Here is a 13020-nt window from a genome sequence, read left to right as displayed (position 1 = left end):
GAAGTCCCAGGCAGGGCCCTGGCGGGACTATGGCAGCCGGGAGCATCACCACACTGCCTACCCTGCCTGAGGATGGCGCCAGCGGCGCCTTCCCGCCCGGCCACTTCAAGGACCCCAAGCGGCTGTACTGCAAAAATGGGGGCTTCTTCCTGCGCATCCACCCCGATGGCCGAGTGGATGGGGTCCGGGAGAAGAGCGACCCTCACAGTGAGTGCTGGCGCTCTTTTTCTTGCCCTGCGGCTTCCCTCCAGTTCCCATCGCCGGGCATTTCTTTCTCCTCCCTTCACTCGTGCCTCCTTCGCTCTTCCCTTCGCTTCTAGTAATTCATACATCGTGGGTCTTGTGGTTTCTTTCTGCGCAGCCCTTTGCGGTTTCGGGTTCACCACTTGCCCTCTGTAGGATTTGGGGGTGTGCCAGTTTCGGGGGAAGTTAGTCCCATGGGCCCTGAACCGCAGGGCGCAGGGGCCTCGCGGGTGGGCTACCTTCCCGCAGACAACCTGTTCGCTTGGGAGCTGCACTACCGCGGGCTGTCGAGGGTGCGGACCCAATGATGGAGGTGACGGGGCTGTATGTACTGTGGTCAAGGACAGAATTAAACTCAGCAGATTTAGTTTTCTTTTTAAATTTCAGAAGCACCTAGTTAGGGATGCACCCTTAAATTGCAGCTCCCTCTGTAGTCCTAGCTACACTCTTATAGTCAGATATACTCCCACATTTCCTCACTTCTCTTTTTTCCTAACTGACCAAAGCTGGAAAAGAATCTTTGTCAATCAAATTGTGACAGGTCTTTGTTAGAGTATTGGAAACTAGAACGTGTAGTCGATTGAGACTCATAGAGAAACTATTAAGACAGTAAAATTGACCCCGGAGGATTTTCAAGTCTGTAAATCTTTACGGAAACAGAGTCACTTCTTTCTCCACAGAATAGCTGGTGGCTTGAAACTGCCGACCATTGGATTGACAGCCGACCTCTTTAAGTACTGTACCAACAGTGGTGTTAGGAACTGTAGGATCCTGAAATCTTTGAATATGCAGTTAAGAGCTTTGGGATCTTGAGAATCATTTCACTCCTGAGCTTATTTAACCATATCAAAAGGAGAGAAGAGTTCTTCTTGTGCAGTAGTTTTGAGGGTCAAACGATCTCATTGATATAAAATCTAAAACACAACACGTACACCTTTTGTAACATATAACTTATTTGTGGTTATAGTAGTAACTGTGGCCTAGACAAGTGACTTTGAAGCCTTAAGGCTACAGCAAAATCACCTAAATGATTTTGGTTGTCAGAATGCTGAATATGGTTCTCTAGACCCTCTGTAGGTCTGGGATGGCATGGCATCAGGGAATTTGCATTTCTGACATGTTCAAACATGCATATCAAAGGCATCCGATAACTATGTGAATTGAATAAAATTTGTACTTTGCAATCTTAGCTTGTGTTTTACAGTAAGTATTTTGCTGATATTTTTTGTAAATATTTTTCCAGAAATGTGATTTGAATTATGGTATATATACATATGTGTGTGTGTGTGTGTATGTGTATAGTTATATCGTCCATTTATTCTATCTATCATCTATCTATCTATCTATCTATCTATCTATCTATCTATCTATCTATCTATCTATCTATCTATCTATCTATCTATCACTGGTGCCTTAGTGGTAAGGGGTTGCCAATCTAAAAGCACATGCTTCAAATCTACCAGCTGCTCCACAGGAGAAAGATGTGCAGTTTCTTCCGGTCTGATTTACTGCCTGTGAAAACCTGCTGGAGGTTCTGACTCCTCTATACCCAACAATAAGTTCCAAGGGAGTCCTGATCAGGTGGAGTTCAAACCCATCAGATACTATAAGGGACAAAGATGTGACCATCTACTTCTACAGAATTTACAGACCCAGAAACCCTGTTGGAGCAGTTCTACTCTATCCTCAGGGTTGACTTGGAATTGACTGGATTAAAGTGGGTTTTCAGTGAGTTGGGTAATAAAGTTTCTAGGCAATATTGATGTAGGCACCACACTTTGAAAGGAAACATTCATTTAGGGAAACTAATTCTCATTTGTTGCTATCCACTCAAAAGCAAGCTGACCTTCTGGAGGGATTTCAGAGACTATAAATCACATGGGAGATTGCCCATCTTTCTGCTGTGGATTAAAATGAAAAAAGAGGCACAAGCTGTGCTATCATCCCAAAGGTATGCAGTTCAGATCCACTCTTCTCTCTGCAGAGGATGGGTAATCTCCTTCCATGCAATTTACTGCTTCTGAAAACTCATTGGAGAATCAACTGTGAGTTGGTTCCAACTTGATGGCACACAACCACCACTGCCACCTTTGGGTTAGCATTCCAGGAAAAAGGGGAGGGAAAGACATATAATGGACTAAATTACAATGCTGGTGACATCTACAGAGCAAGAAAGAGGACCTCTGTCTGTGTGTGTATGTATTAGTTTGAGGACAAAAGTGTGTCTGATTCTGGCCATAGTCTTTCTGATCACTTGCTGTGCATCTGAGAGCTGGACAATGAATAAGGATGACAGAAAAAGAATTGACACCTTTGAATTGTGGTGTTGTAGAAGAACACTGAACATCCTATGGATGGCCAAGAGAATAAACAAGTGTGTCTTAGAGTGCAGCTGGAGTACTCTTCGGAGGCAAGAATGATAATCAGGTTTCACCTCACATACTTTGGACAAATTGCTAGAAGTAGCTATTCCTTGGAGAAGGACATGATGTTGGGAAAGGTGGAGGGTCAGCAAAGGAGAGGAAGACCCTCAACCAAGTAGATTGACATGGTGACTGCTGCAGTGGGCTCTTGTGTGTCAAGATGGCACAGGATAGAACAGGGTTCATATCTTTTTGTTCATAGGGTTGCTATGAGCCATACTCAACTCAATGGCACCTAACAACAACTACAACAAAAAATATATACATTTCTATATATTACTATTTATATATATAATCTATCTATCTATCTATCTATCTATCATCTATCTCCCCCCCCCCCGAAAATTAACATTTTTCCAAGAACTTGGAAAAAATATAGTCAGGGAAATTTTATCAGAAGGAGCCAGTCCCTGAAGAAGGACTTTGGTTAAGTGGGGAGGATCAACAGCTTGCCTTTCTGTAAAACCAGCCATTCACTTGCTTTGGTATCTCTAACGCATGCTAACCACATATGTGTCAAAGTAAAATTGTGTCCTGTAGGATTTTCAGTGAGTGTTTTTTTGGAAGCAGATTACCAGCCATTTCTTCTTAGTTGCCTGTGGGAGGCCATGAATCTCTAGCCTTTCTGTTAGTAGCCTGCTGTTGTTAAGTGTTGTTAAGTTGAATACAACTCATAGTGACCCTATGAACAATAGATCCTGCACCATCTTTATCATCCTGCACACATTGCATTGATTGCCACAGACACTGTATTGATCCATCTTGTTGAGGGTCTTCCTTTCTTTCACTGACCCTCCACCTTTCCAAGTATGATTCCTTTTTCCAATAGCCTCTTCTAACATCATGTTCAAAATAATTGAGATGAAGCTTCATCATCTTTGCCTTCGAGAAACATTCTGGTTGAACTCTCTCCAAGATACATCTGTTTATTCTTTTGGCTGTTCAGTACTCTTTTCCAACACCACAACTCAAATGTATCCATTCTTCTGTCATCTTTATTTATTGTCTAGCTCTCAGATGCATAAGTGATTAGAAAGACTGGCTTTAGTCAGGTGCACCTTAGTCTTCAAACTGACATCATTGCTCTTCAGGACTTTGGAGAAATCCCTGTAAGCAGACTTTCTCGATATTATGCATCTCCCCTACTAGTCACCTCACAGAGTAATCATTTGTGTCACTTAGGGACTCCAGTTGTCCTGGATAAGTAAAACATCTCTTTAAAAAGATTTCTATCCTGGTATTTTATTTTTAGTTCCCTATGAAGAACTGGATCCTTTATTTGCCTGAAAAAAAACCCCAACAACAACAAAACCCCACACACTCCCAAAGAAACCCTGCAAAGGTCTTTGAGTGCTAATGGCCTGTCTCTCTCTCTTTCTCCCTTTACCTCTCTCCCTCTCCCCCTCTTCTCTCTCTCTCTCCCTCTTCTCCCTCTCCCCGTGTCTATTGGGAGTAGAGAACTATGAAGCTAATTATCAGTTGACCTAAGAATGAAAAATGAACTACATTCCCTACCTCATTGCTGTTGAATAGAAACGAACTCATAAGTGATCCTCTAGCAGGTTTTCAGAGGCTATCAATTCACATATAAGGAGATTGCTTATCATTTCCCCCAGGAGAAGCTGGTTGATTCAAACCACCTGCCTTTTGGTTGGCAAAGCAACTCCTTACCCACTAGGTCACCATAGCTTTCTAACCTACATTAATTGGGTTTTTATTGTTTCCAAAATATCAACTAAAATATTCAGGTGTTCCCCTGCTCATGCTTATCAAAATTAAAAATGTTTATCAAACATTTGCAATATCCAATAAAATGGAAATGATGCTTGAGTCCAGTATACGTATTAATACTATATTTGTCTTCTGGTAACTCAAGTAGATCTTTGTTATGCAGCTGTTTGCTAATTCAGCTGATTAGAGTAAGGAGCATATTTGCGCCAATTAGTTGGACTCTCTTCTTATTTATCTTTTTTATTATTTTATTATTATTCTGTGTGTGTGTGTGTGTGTGTGTGTGTGTGTGTGTGTGTGTGTGTGTGTATGCCGTCAGGTCTGACTGGTACAGGAGGATATTGCCCCTCCTTCCTCAGCAGAGCATCTGGTGGATTTGAACCATGTACCTTTGGGATTGCAGTACAGCTTGGACTCCCTTTTAGTATGACAAGTTGATAATAATACTTTTTAAAAGGAGTGTATTTTATGAGTAGAAAGAATAACAACTGTACTCTAAGTTAGGTTCGTATTTCATGCTTCTTCTAGTTCTTTCTCACTCTCCTTCTTTTTCCCCCGACCAAGTTTTTTTATTTTATTGCTGAATTGTTTGGCTTTTTTCCTCAAAGCTTTTGATAGCTGTTTCTCTTAACAAAAAAACTGCTAGAGAATGGTAGGTAATTCTGAATTACAGGATAGTCTCTTTTTCCCCAAAACGGTAATAATGCCACAGTTGAGCAACTTTTATAAGAAAACTTTTGCTAGAAACAGTATGTTAAACTTATAAAGAGTAAAATGTTCATCCAGATTTATAGACTAAAATTTTTTTAAAAGAGGATATCTTTTACTGACAAAAATATAAACCCAAAATGACAAATTTATACTACTTCTCTTTAGTCTATCCTGGAGAGAACTTTCTGGCATATTGAAGATCTATTGATATTTGGCCTAATCAGGAAAAGACTGAAATGAGAATATGTAAAAAAAAAAAAGGAACATGGACATGACTAAATAGTATACCACCCCAAACTGCCACCTCTCTGAAAGGAAAACCGGCCGACAAATACGAGAAATATAAGAGTTAGTTGTGGTCACAATTCCCCACTGAATTATGGATCAGATATCCAGGCCTTTCTGAAAAGTTGACAAACTGATGGCCCAGTTCTTCCTCTGTTGTTTTTTTTTTTAATTTAAATGAAATTATATTATTGACATACGTGTACCTTGGACAGTGTACTTTCTCTCAAGATCTTCTCTAGAGTACAAATAATTGAAAGAAGTAACAAATTCAGCTTAATCCTGGAGGTATAGTCCATAGGGAGTTGCACTGCCAATCCACAAGTGGCTTCTCTCCGGAGGTTTGAATCTACCAGCTACTCCATGGGAGAAAACCAGATATCATCCTGTTGTGCAAATCACAGCCTCCAGAAACATACTGGAGGGTTAGCTATGAATTAGTTCTTACTCCATAGCAATAAATAAGTGAGTAGTCTGTCTTGGAGAGGGTGAAACCAGGTTTCTCCTTAGAGACAAGGACTTTGAGGCTCTGTCTCATATACTATGTGGTCACATAGCCAGGAGGGACCAGTCCTTGAGGAAGAACATCATGCTTGGAAGGGTAGAGGGATAACTTGGGAGAGGAAGACACCAGATGAGATGGATTGACACAGGAACTGGGGTAATGGTGTTAGGTGTGTCAGAATCGGTGAGACTGGCTCAGGATAGAGCAGGATTCAGAGCTATTATTATTGTACATAAGGTTGCTATTGTCATGGGCGACTTGATGGCACATAACAACAACAACACAACAAGCATTGAATTGTAAATGTAGTTTCCTTGACCAAATAGACTGGGGTTGGGGGGGAGCTTTGAAGATTGACTTAAATGGTGGGGGGCTGGCTAGGATTTGGCGGGTCTCAGGTACCCTTAAGGTCTCTTGATGATCTGAAGAGAGTCAGAGTGGAAGGAATGAGACATGGAGAGGAGAGACCAAAACTGAAAGTAGTAGTAGATTAGTGAAAACAATTTTTTCCAATTTACCAGTTTTTTTTGAAGGCCAGCTCTGTTTCATACCTGCGTATTGTTTGAGTTGTTTTCACTTGAAAGGGCCTCTTTTCTGGCAATTTTCTCATAGTCCTGGAATAATCGTCATTTGGCATGAGTGTCTTAATAAAAACAAGATGTTCTGTGTGGTCAGCGAGTCTCTGCTTCTCTTGCATGTGTGCAGCAGGCTTACCTGCCTTCTGGAGTCCTGAATGTTTTGACATGTTTTTCGGGAATGTCCACGGATGTAAATAGCATTAAATGTGTACTCTAAAATATATGAAAGTGTATGGAAACATCCAGATGAGAGAACATTTTCTTTCTAAGCAGTACTTCCAACATGATAATAGGATAGCAAATGAAATATAAGCTGCTTGTGTACATTTTAACATTAAATTTGTTCCAGATGCTCTTATTTAGGGAAAAAAATGAAGGTAGTTGGAAGTGCTGGATCTCTTATTGGGCTTCTGCAGAGCAGGTGACTGCCAATTAGCCACACTTCACTGCTTCTAGACCCCGGGAGACAGACTTGAGAAGGCTGGAAGACCTGCCTTTTGTGTAAAACAGGGATGTGGTACAGGCAGGCCAAGCTCCCATGCTCTTTGCCATGGTAGGTACCTTGGGAAACTCCTCAAGATTGATTCTGAAACTGAAAAAAAAAAACCCCAAAAAAAACCCCAAACAACAAAAATATACCGACCACCAAGCTGAATTCTAGCTATCGTACAGGACAAAGTAAAACCACCCATAGGATTTCTAAAGCTGTTTATCTTTACAAACGCATATTGCCTAATCTTTTGTCCATAAAGTGACTCCTAGGTTTGAACTACCCACTCAACCTTCACTTAACAGTTTATGCTTTTTTAAGAATTACCTATGTGGGATGAAACTTGCAAGATTCAATGGAAATCTGAGAAAGCAGTGACTTTATGTTAACAAACTCAGAAAAGGATGGGAATGATTGCATAACTCAAAGAACATAGTCAAAGTCACTAAATTGCACATGTTGTCAAGTACCATAGAGTCAGAACTGACATATCGTTAACCCTCCAGTGGGTTTTCAAAGGCAGTAAAATCACATGAGAGGAGATTGTCCATCTTTCTTCCATAGAGCAGCTGGTGGATTCAAATTACCTGCTTCTGAATTGACATCATAACTCCTTACCCCTAAGCCACTTGTTGAATTGTATGTTTTACTGCGTATATTCTCAACTACAATATAATAACAGAAATACCTTTTAAAGAAAAAAAATCCAACTTGGAGTAAAAAATATTTTTAAGAAAAATAGCTTTTCTCTATATTAAAAATAATGACATTGAACATGGAACAGAAATCTAAAATACAAGGTGAAAGAATTGAAAGAATACTGAGAAAAATAATAACAGGGACAAACCACCAAGGCTCCTTGTGAAATTGGAAAAAAACACAAAACTCACTGCCTCTAAGTTGGTTCTGACTCCTACCTGGCCCTCCACTGGGTTTGTGAGGCTGTAAATTGCACAGCAGGAGACTGCCCAACTTTCTCCCCTCGGGTTGCTGGCGGGTTTGAACTGCCAAAAAAGTGCCACTTTTGGGTTATATCAGCACAGCTCCTTACAGACTATGCCACTAGAGTTTCCCTGACATTTTGTTGTGAAATTGAAAAGGAGACGCTAAACCTTCTAGTTCATTGGTGTTTTATAGAAGAGAATGTTGAGGCTCAGAAAAATGAAAGTTACCTGAGCTTATTTGCTGATTTTGAACTTAAGCTCCTGAATTCATTTCATGCCCACTTGGCCCTCTGTCTTCTATCCCTGACCTCCCCCAGGCTCCTCATGCCCTTTTATTTTGTCATTCATAGACTGTCCTTCCTTCCAGTCCTCCTTTTAGTAAGGCTTCTTACATTTAGGGCACTGAGGTAAGGAGCGCTCCAAGGAGTTTTTACTAGCTTATGGGATGCCTCAGGCTATATTCTTGGGGTATCAGATGAAGCTTTCTCTTCACTTTCTTTATGTAAATAAGCTATTAGTTTAATTATAATAGACTCTCTCTGTCTCTCTCATGCCAGATTTTTAGGTAATGCCAGCAAGTAAAGTAGTCCCATGTAATCATGATCTTTACTGTGTGCAGTAAACAAATGAAATAAAATTCTAATTGCTTATTTAATTGTGGAAATCATGTAATCATGCGGCAATGAACGGACAATTCATGAGTCATAGATATTACCACACCTTAGGAGGCTTTTAAGATGAGTTTGATGCCAAGTGACTTCAGTCTAGAAAAGGCTTGTGACACACCCTAAGTGTTTTTTGTTGTGTTTATGAAATGTCATTATGTAGTGAGACTTTAACACTGGGGCAATAACATGAGGCTAAGTACATTATTCTCATTTTAATTTATGATCAATTTAAAATGGACAAGCATGATTTTAAAGTTTAATTCCAAATAAACTATTACAGATGTAACAACCAAAATAGACACACCCTTTATACACTATAAGCATACAATTGACTATTCATCTACGCATTGTTTCTCAGAAATGACCATTAATTATGTTGAAAAAGGCAGTTTGAGGTCTCACATTGTTAAAACTGGTATTTTCAAATCACAAGATGCTGGTATGAAGAAAAATATTGACTACACATGTGCCATAGTTTCTACTTGTTTTTCTAATTCCAGTGTTTGTTGATTTTCCAAACTCCCAGTTTGGGCCTCATTGCCCTGTAGCACATGTCTGTAAGAAGACTGACTGCCAGTGGGTAAGAGTCCATGACCAGAAACAACAAAGAACAAATCAACTTATTTGGGGACAAACCCTCCACCAAGCTTCTGAGGCTTCCATAACTCTTTATGGCAGGAGACTGTCCACCTTTCTCCCATAGAATAGCTGTGAATTCAAATCAGTGATTCTTGAATGACCAGTCTCACACATCAAATACTACATATACTCTTTGACTTCTTCAAGGTATTAATATTTAAATAGTTGTTGTATTTTGTTCCATTTTGGTTTTGAGCTTGTTATTTTCTGCACTCTGTTGTCAGGATTGGATCCTATACTTTGTCAAGTCTTTCACAGAACTTATTACATTCAATGATGAATATTTAAAGCTTGCACCTTTGTAAAATAGCTAGGAAGAATGATTATTAATGTAGAGCTTTAGCTGTATCATTAGAAGATATGATTGTTGCACAACCATGTTTATCGCGGCTTTGTTCACAATAGCAAGGAGTTGGAAACAACCTAAGTGTCCATCAGCAAACGAATGGATAGAGAAGCTGTGGTATATTTACACAATAGAATACTATGCTGCATTGAAAAATAAGGAACTCATGCAATATTATTCAGAATGGGTGACTCTGGAGGACATTATGCTGAGTGAAGTATCTCAGTCACAAAAGGACTGCATCGTGTCACTGTTGTAAAACAGGACTGACCTTGGGTTTAGGGAGAGACTGAGAAAGATGGGTTCAATAATGTATACTGCATTGAAACAGATGAGGGAGAAAACTGTTTAAAAGGGATATGTGATTAGGTGTTTTTGTCATGACAGGAGTCTAGAGCGAAGGCTACATGGTGGAGTAGACCTGGGGGAGGGTTTGTAAAACAATGAAAGAATTTGTCTTTTATTCTTCCAAGAGGGTAGTGTTCTGGGGGGGGGGGGAGAGAAATGTGCAACAGTGAATGAATGGAAATCCAAAGTGTCTGTAAATTTTTACTGAAATTAATAATAAATTAAAAAAAAATGATTGTGGCAACCTGATTTTCAGTGTTATCCTCTAACATTTACTGGTAGGCTAGCTCTGATGCTTCCTTTTCCTATCATGTATAATTCCTTTGTCTGTCTGCCTCAAATTTCTACCTGAGAGACCCTCTGTGTTATGTTGTTTCAAGCCACAAGAACTTCCCAAAGGACTTAAAAAAAACCCTCGTGACTCCTAAGTAACCTCATCCATACACCTTATAGACTGAGGTTCTTAGAAACTGTCCCATTCTAAACTCCCCTAGGTTATTATTTATTTATTTTTGTTTTTTTAAAGAAGTTTGAAGGCAATAGACAGCCAAGATTCAGTGTTTTAACTTATGTCTCATCCCGGCTATCCTCTGACATGCTTCCTGTACAAGATTCCTTGATTTGACTAGTTCCATCATTCATACTGTGCTTACATATTTATTTACATGCATCTCTATTATGTGGTTTGGAAGCAGGAGACGCATCTACTTTCCTAGACAACATGCCTCTGGAAACACTTTGAACTGTGATAAATGGCAATAGTTATAGAAAGGCTTCAGGCCTTTTGTTCTTAGGGTCACTGTGAGTTGTGTTTGACTTGACGGCAGTCAACAACAACAACAACTATTATGTGTGTGTGCATTTTCAAATGGTTACTCTCCCAAATTAACCTGTAAATTCAACTATTCAGTAGCATAAAAATCGCATACAAGCAACTTCAGACCATCTAATCCGACTTCACAAGGAATGAGGCATCCTGAAGCAGTCTCTTTATCTCTGACAGACCCAATCCTATTTCTCCGGTCACTGAGTTAGACCATCTTTCCTGGGTAGTCCTCTCCTCTGCTGTCCCTTCACCCTTCCAAGCAGGATGTCCCTCTTCAAGGACTAGTCTCTCCTGGCCATGTTCCCAAAGTATGTGAGATGGAGCAGCCTGGTTTCACACTGTCTAGGAAAGACCTTTCTTTCTCCTTTTCTACTAGTTTATTACAAAATTTAAATACAAATGCAAACAAATTCCATCAATTTCCCTCATCCCCCCAAATTGTATAACCCGATGATTAATCCCTTGCTCCCCCTGCATATCCACATCCTGCTGCTTCCAGCCTCTCCCACCCCTCTTGGATCCCTATACTCATTCTACAATAATGATTTTATACAATATTTATCCTGTGTGACTGAGTTAGTTCACTCAGAATATGCTCTCCAGTCCCTCCCAAGTTAGGTAATAATTTACAAAATCATTACTCCTGCATGCTGCATAGTATTCCATTGTGTGAATGTACCCTAATTTCTCAGTCCATTCATTTTTGGTTGGACATTTGGGCTGTTTCCATGTTTTTGCGATGGTGAATGATTCTGCTATGAACATTGGTGTACAAATCTCAGTTTTTGCCTCAGTTCTCATATTCTCAAGGTATATTCCAAGTAGTGGAATAGCTGGATCATATGGAATTTCTATATTCAGCTTTTTGAGGATGTGCCAATCTGCCTTCCAGAATGGTTGTACCATTTTACAATCCCACCAACAATGTATAAGAGTTCCTTTCTAACCACGTCCTCGCCAACATTTATTACTTGCTGTCCTGTTATACTTTGCCACTGCTACTGGAATGAGATAGTATCTCATTGTGATTTTTATTTGTTTCTCTCTTATTGCCAGTGATTTGGAGCATTTCTTCATGTGCCTGTTTGCCATTCGAATGTCTTCCTCTGTGAAAATTCTTTCCATGTCTTTTGCCCATTTTATAATAAGGTTATTAGTCTTTTTTTCTTGTGGAGGTCCAGGAGTATTCTGTAAACTTTTGTTATAAGGTTCTTTTTCTTATAGGACTTTCTACCTTCAGAAAGTTGAAACAAGATCCATATCTCACACTGTACACAAAAATCAACTCAAGGTGGATCAGAGACCTGAGAGTAAAACCCCAAACCATAACCTTCATAAGAGACAAACTGGGATCAAGCTTAGAAGCGCTAGTCCAAGGTATAAAGATATAAATACAACCAGAAGTGCACAATCTAAAGAGGATAAATTGATACATGGGACCTTCTAAAGATTAAGTCCCTATGTACATCAAAAACTTTTCCTAACAAGGTAAAAAGAAAACCTACAGACTTGGAACAAACATTTGATGATACCATCTCAGACAAGGATAGACCTTTTTGTTCTCCTGGTAGTCCACAGTATGTTCAACACTCTTCTCCAGCACCACAACTCAAAGGCATCAAACCTTCTTCAATTATCCTTAGTTACTGTCCATGTCTAGAGAGGTCCCTGATAGCAGGCTCCCAGTGTAGCTTTTCATTTCCTGACTTCAGGTTTACCTCTACCCCCTTTACCCTTTCTACCCAAACCATCTTACCTCAAACCATTTACCTTGGATGTTGGTAACACAGCTCCTTTTCCAGGTTACCATCAAGGTTTCACCTAAATGCCTGCTTTTTTAGGGGCTTATTTCTTTTATTGTTTCCCCCCCCCCCACAGATGGAAATAGTAACTTGAGCTTAGGGCCTACCATAACTTGAGTCAACTGTCACTTATTTGACCCATACCAATTTTTTCTCTTTTATTTTCTGCCATCTTTCCTCTATTTTTTTTAAGGAAGTGAATGATCAACATTAACAAAGGCCACATAGATTGCAAGAAATTACAGGGTGATGGTGAAGGCAGAAGCCATGTTCATAAAGTCTTAAAAGAAAGGCCTGGAAATCTGATAGAAAAAATATGTTTGTTGTTGTTGTTGTTGTTGTTATGTGCCGTCGAGTCGCTTGCGACTCATAGTGACCCTATGTACAATAGCCCTAAACTCTGCTCTGTCCTGTGCCAATCGCACTGTCTCTGACACACCCACCCCAATTACCCCAGTCACTGAATCAATCCACCTCATAG

General features: G+C 39.9%; 1 protein-coding gene across 1 annotated transcript in view; it reads left to right on the top strand.

Annotated features, from left to right (window-relative positions):
* Positions 1-13020, top strand: part of FGF2 (fibroblast growth factor 2 (basic)) — a 123720-nt gene that overhangs the window by 505 nt on the left and 110195 nt on the right. Inside the window, exons 2-3 of the mRNA XM_006881125.1 lie at positions 5-207; positions 400-536. Of these exons, the coding sequence (XP_006881187.1) occupies positions 5-207; positions 400-536 (340 nt within the window). The remainder of the gene's footprint in view (positions 1-4; positions 208-399; positions 537-13020) is intronic.

Source organism: Elephantulus edwardii, unplaced genomic scaffold, assembly GCF_000299155.1.
Source record: "Elephantulus edwardii isolate Elephantulus edwardi_28Jun2011 unplaced genomic scaffold, EleEdw1.0 scaffold00012, whole genome shotgun sequence".
NCBI lineage: Eukaryota > Metazoa > Chordata > Mammalia > Macroscelidea > Macroscelididae > Elephantulus > Elephantulus edwardii.
This window is presented reverse-complemented; position numbering and strand designations above follow the sequence as displayed.